Source organism: Capra hircus, chromosome 11, assembly GCF_001704415.2.
Source record: "Capra hircus breed San Clemente chromosome 11, ASM170441v1, whole genome shotgun sequence".
Lineage (NCBI taxonomy): Eukaryota > Metazoa > Chordata > Mammalia > Artiodactyla > Bovidae > Capra > Capra hircus.
The window spans coordinates 82,558,434-82,571,341 of record NC_030818.1 but is presented as its reverse complement, the minus strand read 5'-3'; the positions used below and the strand labels follow the sequence as shown (position 1 = coordinate 82,571,341).

General features: G+C 40.6%; 1 protein-coding gene across 3 annotated transcripts in view; it reads right to left on the bottom strand.

The window, feature by feature from the left end:
- NBAS (neuroblastoma amplified sequence) overlaps positions 1-12,908 on the bottom strand; it is a 335,385-nt gene that overhangs the window by 238,738 nt on the left and 83,739 nt on the right. For all 3 annotated transcript variants that reach the window (XM_018055620.1, XM_018055621.1, XM_018055622.1), the window contains exons 13-17: positions 10,028-10,091; positions 6,081-6,274; positions 4,565-4,819; positions 3,722-3,847; positions 675-826 (exon numbers count right to left, since the gene is read on the bottom strand). In XM_018055620.1, the coding sequence (XP_017911109.1) occupies positions 675-826; positions 3,722-3,847; positions 4,565-4,819; positions 6,081-6,274; positions 10,028-10,091 (791 nt within the window). The remainder of the gene's footprint in view (positions 1-674; positions 827-3,721; positions 3,848-4,564; positions 4,820-6,080; positions 6,275-10,027; positions 10,092-12,908) is intronic.

Below are 12,908 nucleotides of genomic sequence, written 5' to 3'. Positions count from 1 at the left end.
GAAAGCTGCTTAGGAAAACATGGGAGGTTACAGTGATGCAATGTAAGACAGCCTATGAAGAAAATGTTGCCCAAAATTTATAATGTGAACCACTTCTACTGAAGGTCTTAAAATGGTAATGAAAGTTGGTTTCATTTAAATTACTTATCAAACACACCATCACGTTTATATACCATGTATATAATGTTCCAAATGTCTGATGAACAGCAGCCCCTGTCAAATAACTTTATTATTAACTGACATTTGTATGGTGCTTAAAAGTTTATGAAGCAGTTTCACAAGATAAATAATTTAATCAAGATAATGCTCTGAGGAAGGATACAATGATACAGATGAAGAAAGTGAATGAAACTCAGGCTTGCCTACAGTGGTTCATTTGACCAGTAAGCATGCCCAGGTATGCATCACCTTAAATCCACAGCTTAGACACTGCCAGCATTCAATAAATGTTTGTAGAATTTGCTCTTTTCTTAGCATCAAGCCATCATATGTAAACATATTTCACTGAGAAGAAAGAAAACTGTGATCTCAGATTTAAAAAAAGCATTAGTCAAATCAACTGCTCCATTGCAGAGTAACCTAAATAAAGAAAGTTGACCCTTTCCAATGTCTCAGTTTAAAAAGTTTTCAAAAAGTCACCTTCACTTTTGAATCCAAATCTTTCTGTAACCAACCTGCCATCATCTGCTCCTTTCCCTATGGCTAAAAGAGCCTCCAGGTCTGTGCCTTTTAATCCATATTGAAGCAGTTCCTTGGCGGCATCCACATTTTCAGGAACTCTTTCCAAACACTCATGAAGAACCCAGGATCGTTTCTTTATTTTACTCTGGATACAGAGAAAATGAAAAACAGAGGCATTAAAGAACCCATGACATCTGATAGCACCTGAGAAATGCCTTCCAGAATCACAGCTAGCTACGTAAGAGCATGGCCACAGGCAGCTGCTGGAGCACCTCACCATTAAAAATCTTTTTTTTCCTAATGGTGATTAGGACTGAATATAGGGAATATGATTCCACCTGCTTTCCTTCTTCTAATGAAACACACTGAAACACAAAACTCAGATGACTTTTTTTGGGAAACATAGATCTTCCCAAAATTTTTAGTTGTTCTTTAGTTTGCATTTGGGCTGTATGAAAGAACAGAAAATAAAAAAGACAAGATTTATCCTACTATGACAAACATGCTTAACCTTGCTTAACTAACGTTTTGTTTCATGTATCAAGGTTCAGTATTTACTTGGCCAGGAGCTGTACCCCAAAGCACAGACGATGATTCAGTCATGAAGAATCATGCCATGCTGTTCTCTGGGAAGACCAAGGGCCAGTCTTCCCTCCAACAGCTTTCTCTGACTCCATTTGAAATCCCTGACTTGCTCTCTTCCTGGAGTCTTTGTGGATACAAATTTAGAGTAAAATCTGGCTCATACCCTCTATGTTCCTTTACACATTCCCTCATATCAGTTCTTTCCTCTGGAGTCTCTGAATTCACATCTCCCTCTCCATGTCTGTGGCCTCTATACCAGTCCATGTCATTAACACTTAACACCTTGGCAAGGTTTCCCACTTGAGCCCAAATCAATATATCTAATCATAGGCCCCAGTGTCCACTATCATGGAATATCACATTCAACAGGCTGGTTTACTTACAGAGCCCATTTATTCATCCAAGAAATAATATTTACTGAGTACCATCTGTGTGCCATGAAAATATAGCAATGAATAAAACAGATTAGTCACCGGCCTTCTGAGTCAAAATCCTTTTCCTTTAATTTGCTCATACCACTGGTCCCATTAACAACACCTTCATCTCTTCTAACTCTGCTTTGAATCCTTTCCAATCCCTGCCCCAAACATCCTCCTATATAAAGACTTCCATAGCAGAGTCTAAAATGATTGCTACCTTCACTGAGTTCCCATAGCATTTGTCTGCAATCACCTGTATGGCCAGAGTACGTTAGGCATGAAGCTTGTCTTCTCAGTAAGATTAAAAGCTCCCTAAAAGCAAGGCCATATTTATGCCACTCCAGTACCCCTTCACCATCTCTGGCACAGAGCTTCTACTCTTCACTTCCTATCTATTTTGCTGAATTAAGCATTTCCCCCAATTAAAAAAAAAAAAAAAGTACATGATTTGTCTCTTCAACATCTGTCAACTCCATCAGAGACCAAAACTGCCTTTTATTGTGTTACAGGAAAGGCCATTAAGTGAATACACACGAACTCATGAGCTCACTGTCCTGAGCCACAAAAGAAGGAAGAAAGATAAAATAGGTTAGGTGTTCTGATATTCTAGAGAAAACACAAGCAACTTTGTCTTCTCCCTTTATTTCAATATCCTTCATGCTCTCTTATCTCTGATATGATATTAGTATTAACAGTTTATCTTTCTGTTTGGTTTAAAGCATCAATGTATTACATACAATTTTTTCAGATTATTGTTTTTTTTATTACTCATATACATAAATTTAGGGAAAACAATTACCATGAAAATTTCCCAACATTTCTTAGAATATTTCTAAGTGTAAATATATTTTCCTTTCTAAATGAGAAGTCACAATCTGCTAAAAATAGGAATGCGTTCAACTACTTATAAAGGGACCAAGGATCCAAATTAACAAGCTGCATAGTAACTGTAACTGTGGTAACGTGGTAGTAAGGAGGATACAGTTGTAGAATTTAAGCAAAAAGGGGGTACTGACAAGACTGATATGTCAGTTCTCTATTTTTTGCCTCTCAGCTTCAAAAGCATTCTTCAAAGCTAGCTGAGAAAAACAGCATCTCCCATTTGGGGCCGACATGATACTAAGCTTTGTCAACAGATTGCGCTGCAGGGGGCAGGCCCTGCAGAGGAAGACCCTCTGGTCTCCAGCGCAGGTGTGTGCTGGTTCTCCTACCTCCTGGGTCTGGGTAGCCAGCAGTAATGCTTTCTGCCCGCTTCCTCCTTCAGAGAACAACTTCCCACTTAGCGCTGACTGCACTCCCATGGACAGACTCCTCCCCAGTGAACCTGAATGGGAAGCTTCCTAAAGTAGGCTTGCCTTCACTCCAGTGGGAAATTTTTTCTGTTAGTCCTAGCCATGGTTCCTTATCTTCCAGCCTTCTTGCTAGTGGGGGCATTTCCTACTTACCAGTCTCTAGCTGACCTCCACCTCCCCTCTGAGTTTTCTACCTCCTTGGAAACATTCCCTTCAGCCCCAGGTTATTCCTTAGAATTCTCTTTTCCCTCATACACTTAATCTCTCATTACCAGAAAATAATTCTCTGTATTAAAACTGTCTCTCTTCAAATTCCTGTGTGGTTCCTTCCAGACTCTTGACAGGACCCTGACTCATGGCAGTGAACCGAGGTGACTGAGGCAGATGAAGGGAAAGGGTTAGGCCAAGACCAGGTATTTGGCTGGTTTATCAGGGAATATTCACACACAGGTCTTTGGTACCAACAATCCAGTTGCAGAGCCAACAGAATCTGAAAACAAGATCATTTTTCCAGGTTGAATAAAACGCTTCGCAAAGAAAAGTCATCAGTGAAAAGTATTCCAATATGAAGCCCTACAGCCATGACATAGTCCTTTAAGTATGAACCTTACCTTCTGCAGGGGATCTTCCCAACCCAGAGATTGAACCCAATTCTCCCACACTGCAGGCAGATTCTTTACCATCTAGGCCACCAGGGGAAGAACTATGACTCTTACTACATGTTATCAAACTATGTAAACATACCAAGTAATTCTGAATTGAAGCAATGTTGACCGCTGACTTTCTCCACTGCCTCTGGTACACCAGGTCAGTGTCCAGGCCGTAGGTCTGAGCCAGGGACAAGGCTTCCTCATACTCTTCACTTTCGATCTTTGGACAAGGAAATGAACAGGAATGTGATGTTACTGAGCTGTCGCAGCGCCACTATGATGGCAGAATGAACGGCGATAGTGGAGGTCACACACTCTTAACCACCCCCATGTGCCCTATGGCACCAGAAGCTCACAAACATGATGAGGGGCAGAGAGAACAAGTATCTATATAAGCACTTTACCAGAAAAAATGACAAACAGAGGTAAAGTGCCCATGCTTACAGAGTAAACCAGCAAAGCCAGCACAAGCAGGGCGACAGCCAGAGTCCTTCGCCAGGACTCGTGTCCTGACGCTGCAGCACAGACACGTGGAGTACTCAGTGCTGATCGGCTCTGCTTCCCAGGCAAACCCCCAACTAGATATCCACACTGCAAGTTCCTCCCTCCCCAGCTGCAGTCTGAGCAGACAGCTGTCCTCGGCACAGGGGAGGTGAGAGCCGAAGGCCACACAAAGCGGAGAGAAAACCTGGGCAGAGCCACCAAGGGGACGATGGTCCAGGTGAGCTCACCTCCCATCCACCACTCGTGTGTGATCGCTCAGGCACAGAGCAGTCACAAAGAGCAGTGGCATTTTCAGAATCTCCATCATACTGACATTTGCAACATATTGATATAACGATCCCTCTTTAAATTTATTCCTTTATTTAAAAAAGTGTTTATCTCAACAGAATCATAACTGAATCTGTGACCACGCACAGTAACAGGACACCCTCACCTTCCTCTGGTAGAGCTCCTCCGGGGTCGTGGACCGCAGGCTCACCAGGCGGTAGTTTTTAGTAATGGTTCGCGGGCGTTTCCGGGGCGGTGCGAACCGTTCCATCTCGGTCACTAAGTACAGGCCCTGTTTTATATAGCCAAAGTAGCGAGTCTTGGCAGAGATTTCCTGATCAGAATCCGAATCCTCTTCTTCGTCATCTTCTCCCGCCCTCGTCTCCAAACGAGATCGTTTGGGGGCAAGTTTAATCTCGCACTGAATTGAAAAAGGAGATGTTAAATGAACGGTGAGGAACTAAAGACAAGATTTTAGAACTAACAGAAAAAGCGTTTTAATTCTACTCTGGTTTGATGCATTTCATCAGTGGTGTGATTAAGACTAAGCATGGAATTCAAAGGAACCAAAAACAAACTCTATATACATCAACTCCAGAAATATGCACACAAGTCACTGGTTCCAAATCTCTAAAACTAAAGCTTGCTTTAATAATAGATTATTAATACAGTCTGGTATAATATATGCTTGGTAATTATTTTAGGGAAATAAAGGAGAATGTTAATTTCTTTCCTTTTGGTATTTTTGTACCTGCTGTGAAAAGATGATGTGTTTCAATCCATTTAGCAAATGAACATGAAGGTATTTATTTGCTCTACCAAGAATAGCTACCCCTCTGCCCAACTTTTAAACAATGTCTGAAGCTGCACAAAGTTCTGAGTCTGAAGGCTGCCTGCTAAAGACAACTTTCATTCCAAACTTAACAGAGTTGACTTGGATTTTAAAACATGATTTTCTTTAAAGAACATCTTGAGAATCAGTACCAAACTTACGGGTTTAAAAAAAAAATTGTCAAATTGCATTGAAGTGAAAACTATCGAAGGTCATTAACTTGGAAATAAAATGAGAATTTTCAATGAACAAAACATAACTTTAAAATACTACACTCATCTCAAATTTTTTTGACATGATAAACAAGTATTTTTTAACAGAAGAACCAAAAGCTCTAAGTTGTCATATTTCACAGAAATAGGCTAAAGACTGTATTTCTTTGGTAGTGATATTATTTATGTCTTTAAATAACTAATCTGGGCGGGGGGGGAGGGGAGTCTATCACGTCCATTAGAGAAAAGTGCTTTATAGAAAACAAAATGACTAAAAATGTTGTTCTTTCTTATACAAATGCAATTTTTTAAACTGACTAAACAGCAGATTTTTTTATACTGCACTCAAGCTCTGATTCCAATAACAAACTTTTAGTTTTAAAAAGTAAGATTAAATAATGGGATAATCAAAATTAAAAATCAGACATTTAAATTTCTGGTGTAATACGCAGTAGTAGTGAGTAGGGTCAGTCACTCAGTTGCGTCTCTTTGCAATCCCACAGACTGCAGCCCGCCAGGCTTCTCTGTCCATGGGATTCTCCAGGCAAGAATACTGGAGTGGGTTGCCATGCCCTTCTCCAGAGGATCTTCCCAACTACTCTCAAACACACTTGTTGCTTTAAAAAGGAAAGAATTACCTCCAAACTTAAAAATCCCCCATCATGGGTAGCAGTGACTTGAGGCGACGGTTCAAACCATTCACATGATTTTCCCAGTAAATTTTTCAAAGTTTTCACTGATGAAACAGTCAAAGCACCAGAGCAACGAGCCAAAATCACTGCACTGTCCACCCACCAATTTACATCTATCAGTGGGTAAAAGGACTCCTTATCTAATGGGGGGAAAAGCAAATGAACAGAAATGCATCAATCAATGCGGGTTACATACAACACACTTAATCTAATATTCAATTTAAAAACCTACTTGAGCTCTAAAGGTATGACAAATAATAAGAGTTAAATGTAAGTCGTCACTCAGATTTTGACTCAAATTTAAGATTGCTGTTTAGTCTCTTAGTCATGTCCAACCCTTTTGTGACCACCATGAACTGTAGCCCACCAGGCTCCTCTGTCCATGGGATTTTCTAGGCAAGAATACTGGTGTGGTTACCATTTCCTCCTGCAGGGGAATCTTCCCAAGCCAGGAATCAAACCCACATCTCCTGCACTGCAGGAGATTCTTTACTACTGAGCCACCTGGGAAGTTCAAGTATAAGATACAAAGTGGCAATTTATTTAACAAAAATCTGAATGCCAACGATTTGCCAAAGTCCAAAGTTCTATATTAATGTCTTTCTGCTCAAAAACTGAAAAACATTCACAGACATATCACCATTTTCAACATGCAAAAGATAAACTGATAAATGGCAGGTTTAAGGAAGGACGTCAGCCTTCCTCTGGGGCAGGTCTTAAGATCTTCATGTGGGAGGTGCCTTCTCTACACCTGGAGGAAAGGTGCAACCTTATCTCCAAAGACAGAGCGAAGGCAGGGAAAAACAGACAGACAAGCTGCTAAGTCTCTCCCACTTGACTATCCTGAGCTCAGACCCTGTGTCCTGTCAAGGTTTCCCACACCTTTCCACTCTTCATCCAACCTAGTGTAACACTGACCAGGTTTAACTTCCTCAGGTCTTCATTTCCTTGTGAAGGCGCCCATGTCCCTAAAACATAGTAAGTAAAAGTGCATGGTTTTTTTTCCTTATTAATCGGTTCTTTGTTAGTTCAATTTACTGGGTCGTAGTTGATTTCAGAATCTAGTAGGGTAGAAGGGAAAAGAATTTTTCTCCCCTACCTTTGCAACTGGAGCTTCCCAGGTGGCACTAGTGGTAAGGAATCTGCCTACCAGTGCAGGAGGCATAAGAGACGTGGGTTCGATCCCTGGGTCGGGAAGATCCCCTGAAGAAGTACAAAGCAACCCACTCCAGTATTCATGCCTGGAAAATTCCACAGGCAAAGGAGCCTGGTGGGCTATAGTCCATGGGGCCCGCAAAGAGTCGGACACGACTGAGCAACTGAGCACACACACCCGCAACTATCCAGAAAGAGGAAAACACATTCAAGACCAGTAAAGAAATGGGTGGGGTGGGGGAAGATAAAAATGAATTGCGGTTCACCAAACTGAGGCATTCAAAAGGAAATAGCATGATATTTATTCTAATTTTATTGCCCTTTTCATACCTTACTTGTTCCACTGACAATCTGATGAGCTTGAAAGGTAATACATAAAACAGTAAACCATAAACTTTAAAATATATGTAAATATTTGAGCAAAATAGGTTAGTGGAATTCCCTGGTGGCCCAGTGGTTAGAACCCAGTCCCTTCACTGCCCTGACCTGGGTTTGATCTCTGGTTGGGGAACAAAGATCCCAGAAGTGGTGAAGCACGGCCAAGCAAAAACTAAAATAGTAAATTAACTCTATTAGAATAATCCATTATTTTAATTAAAACACAAAGACTATAATAACTCAACATCTTCTTTCTATTTAAGCCTAAAGCAATCTATATAAATAAGGAATTCCAAGAAAACAGGAAAATCAATGCTCCTCAGCTTATAGCTTAATGTAAAGGGGGATGAAAAAGAGCAAATCATTTAAATATATTGTCAATCTTCTGCTTTGACAAATTATTTTCTCAAAAATGTTTTTCTAAATGAGTACTTTAGTGATTATTTAACAAAAGTGAATATATGAACATGACAGATGATATAAATGAATCAATACTTTTAAGCTATTTAAATGTAATTAGAAGCATAATTTAATAAAGATTTTGAAGCCTGGTAACTATGATTCATTTTATAGGAGACACTTAAAAATTTAGAAGTATTGAACTAGGGGAGTTTCACCAGAAAAAAAGAAAGAACTGATTAGTCAAAGTCTTAACTTTTAAACTTCTATTTTTAGTTTTCATCTACCAATTAAATAATCAATACTGCTTCTAATTAACTATAAATAATACAGGCTTTATTTATTTATAAAAGTAATACATGTTCATTACTAAAAAATAATAATCATTTAGACATGGGAAATATATGAAAAAAAAATCCCTCCAATCTCTCATTACTTACTACCTACCACATGCTCAGCCCGGCCCCAGTGATAACTGCTCAGTTTCCCCTTTGAAAAATCCCTTTCTGCGATCTCCTGCACACTTATTTACAAAGGACCACGTCTATGACCTGTGAACTTGCCGTCTCCATGCTGGCTTGACGTAGGAGAGCCATGCTGCCTGACACAGCTCTGACTTGGCCTTGGGAAAACATGAAATATTAACACCTGGGCAGCAGAAAGTTGGATCTGTTGTCTTGTCCCCATTCTACAAAATCTTAGTGTTCCTTCCAAAGTGAAGCAGAAATATCTAGAGACTTTTATATGCAGGGTGGCAGAATATGCCACCCCAAAATTGTATGCAGGGTGGCAGAATATGCCACCCCAAAAAATGCCACTCTGGTGTAAGGATTATTTGGGGCTGGAGGCAAGGAAGAAGAAGCAGATAAAAGAAAAGCTCTTTGTCCTCTATTTGCCTAAAAGTAGGACATAAATTTTGGTTTTCCTGATGGTTCAGTGGTAAAGAATCCGCCTGCCAATGCAGGAGACGTGGGTTCAGTTCCTGGGTCTGGAAGATCCGCTGAAGGAGGAAATGGCAGCCCACTCCAGTATTCTTGCCTGGAAAACCCCATGGACAGAGGAGTCTGGCCAGCTACAGTCCATGGGGTGACAGCTGGACATGACTTCACGACTGAACACCAACAACAAAGGACATAAATGTACAAAGTTGTTCTCTTCACTCTCTGCCAGGAGGAACCAGAGTTCATGACTGGAGACAAACTTCAGCTCTTATAAGGCCAGAGGCAGCACCAAAGGAGTCTACATCGCAAATAGTGCTTATGTCCCATTACTTCCCCACATATTCGCCACTCCTAGAAACTCCAGTCTACAGCCACACCACCCTGAACACTCCCAATTTTGTCTGATCTTAGAAGCTAAACAGGGTCAGGCCTGGTTAGTACATTGGAAGCACTGATGTTGAAGTTGAAACTCCAATACTTTGGCCACCTGATGTGAAGAACTGACTCATTTGAAAAGACCCTCATGCTGGGAAAAATTGAAGGCGGGAGGAGAAGGGGACGACAAAGGATGAGATGGCTGGATGACATCACCGACTTAATGGACATGAGATTGAACAAGCTCCAGGAGTTAGTGATGGACAGGGAAGTGCTGTAGCCCATGGGGTCACAGAGTCGGACACGACTGAGCAACTGAACTAAACTGAGAAATCCCAACTATTTTTCCTTTGTCTTCACACTTCTCTAGAAACCGTTTCTTTGATGCTATATAAGCCCAATTTCTAACCAACCCTCTGAGTTACTCCATGTATCAACTCAAAGTACACACTAACAAACTCCTGCTTATTTCTCTTATTAATCTATCTTTTGTCAACCTCATTTTATAAGGCCCCAGCCACAGAACCTAGAATAGTAGAAAGAAAAAAAGAGTTTTCCTTCCCCTACATATTCTTTATCATATGTACCTTTACTAAAGATGAAGAGTCTCTTAAGGTTTTAATTATCATACATCATACAACTCACCTTTGATTTTTTTTCTCTTCTCAGTAGAGAGTCTCCAATCAGGATTAAGGTCATCGTAGCCTGGCTGAATTTGAAACACAGGCACATAAATTCTTTGTTCAACAAGGTAAGAAAATTATAAGAACATCATCAAGAACTTTGGACTGTTTTAACAAAAATGATGCTTTCCTTTGATCTTAGTGACACCAAGTTGAAGTATCTTTCCAAAATCTTGAAGAGCAATTGTTTGTACACTAAAGATGCGCACATGCAAGTACTGTGACTCAATTTAATGAAGGAAATAGCATCAGAACAATGATAGCAGGATCGTAATTCATACAAATGAAAGGAGACTACACTAACAATTCTGCGCATGCGCGCAGACACACATACACATGCATACTAGAAAGAGAACAGCTATGCTGTTGTGAATAAAACACTGCCCTGGATGGAAATGCTACCCTGCTCATAACCTGAGCAGCCCTTCAGGCCTCAGCTCCCACAGCTCTGAGATTGGACCCCACAACTTTCGTGTTAACCCCACTTCCAACTTTCTATGACTGAATATCTACTAAATCAAAATATATATATATATATATATATATATATATAACCAGGCAATCCTCAAATTCAATACATGCACTGTCTAATCTCATGGCAACACAATGTCCTGCCCACTTTTGTGAATGTCAGGACACATCACTCTCTCTCAAACGTAACAAAACAACCAAGATTAAGCCACTGTCTGACATTTCCCAAGCCCGCTGTTAGTTCCGTAACCTCCAGAATCACAATAGTATGGGGGGGAGGGGGCAGACCACAAAATATCAGCTGGGGGTTATCTAAAATCTTAAGCTAAAAAAAAGTGAGGCTCTACTTATGTCAATATGTGCTTTTTCATCTAATGCAAGAGAATAAGCATGTATGCATTATTATCAAATTATCAGTGGCTAATACGTTACAGTATTGAAACTGGCATTTTTTTTCCACAGCCTGAGAGTACTTTCTGCTCTCCACTACTGTGACAAGTCACGATGAGTGGTCCCTGAGAACAGAAGATATAATTCTTTATCAGAAAAAAAAAAGTTGTCATATAAGGCTATTTATATACTAGGGAAAGAAATGGATTGTCCTAGCTTACTTAAAAAAAAAAAAAGATTAACTTTCAAATAATTAAAATAAGGTATGAACCACAGAAAATAATCAACTAAATTCAGATCATGATCTGACCATTTATAAGGCACCTTAGAAGCTTTCAATGCCTCCGAATCGGCAGCTGCACCTCCACGAGAGCACAGGTGCCCGCCAGCATCTGTTTATGTGATGCCATGGGAGCCTCCCACTTACATTCTAAAGGACACAAGGGCAGTGTGGAGCAACACTTCCAAACTTTAAGCTTCACAAATAACAATAATTATGATTCAGCTTTGGGTAAACTAAAAGATGTACAGATTACAGAGAAATTTAACAAGAACTCTTGTGAGAAGTCATCTCATTGGCAGAAATATTTTCAGAACTCAAAGAATCTTTCAATTCTTTCAGAATTCAGAGATGAGCCAGAGGACCATGAACAAGTAGTGTAAGAGTCGACAGAGGCAACACTCTGGGACCAGGCTGTTCCACGGAGATTGTTTAAACAACAGGTGTCTCCTCTTGTGAAACCCATTGTAAAAACAAGGTGAAGAGCTCTTCCCCTGCCTCCAGGTCTCTGTCTGTGGTCCTCGTACTCCCAGCATCTGTCAGGGCCCACCTGTCACAGCAGCTAAATGCTGAATGAGGGAATGAACTCATCAATCTTTTGGATCGCTGAGTTCTAACTAGGATGGCTAAGCTATAGAAAAATTAAGTTGGCATAGTACAAATATTCCCACACCTCCTCAAAAGTGTGGTTTCTTCTGATATTTAGCCAATGAACACTGCGTGCTTACACTGTGAAAGAAAAAATCAGACATTACAGGCCCCATACTCAAGGATATAACTAAGAAATGGGTATAAATAACTATAACCCAAGGTCAAATTTGGTAACTGCCCCAAAAAAGACCTACAGATAAGAGTGCTAGGGGTCCTCAAAGGATGAAGAGATGATTTTGGATATAGGCTTCAGGAAGATGAGGACTTCCCAGGTGGTGCAAGGGTAAAGAATCCACCTGCCACTGTGGGAGAGGCAAGACAAGGGTTCAGCCCCTGGGTTGGAAAGATCCCCTGGAGAAGCGAATGGCAACCCACTGCAGTATTCTTGCCTGCAAAATTCCGTGGACAGAGGAGCCTGGTGGACTAAAGTCCATGGGGGGAAGGGTGGGTGGCAGGAGTTCGCAAAGAGTCAGACACAACTGAGCACGCACACGTACATTGAGAAAGACAAGGGGAGTTGAAGAGGAACACAGAAAGCCTGATGCTGCTGTATACACTGCTAGCTGGATAAGACTTGGATGTGGAAAATGGACGGAGGACGACATTCCAGTCAGAAGACACAACATGCAGAGGACACAGGCAGGGAAATACGAGCCTAATTCAGTAAAAAGAAAAAAAGGTCAAAGTACAAGACAACAGGGCATCTTATTCTAATTCTACGCATTCTTTTTGTTTGGGGGGTTTGTGGGGAGAAGAGGATTAATGGGATCATTTTTTCATTGAGCTGATACAAACATAACACAAAATCAACCACTTTTAAAAATGAATAATTTAGTGCTATTTAGTACATTCACAGTGTTCTGCCACCTCCATCTAGTTCCAAAACCTTTTTATCACTTCCAAATAAAACCACTTAGTCATTGCACCTTTACTTGGCTTTTCCCTTCTCCCCAGCCATCAGCAAGGTACCCTCTGATTCTACGGATTTACCTATTCTGGATATTTTGTATAAATGGGTTCAAACAATAGGTAACCTTGTTTGTCTGGCTTC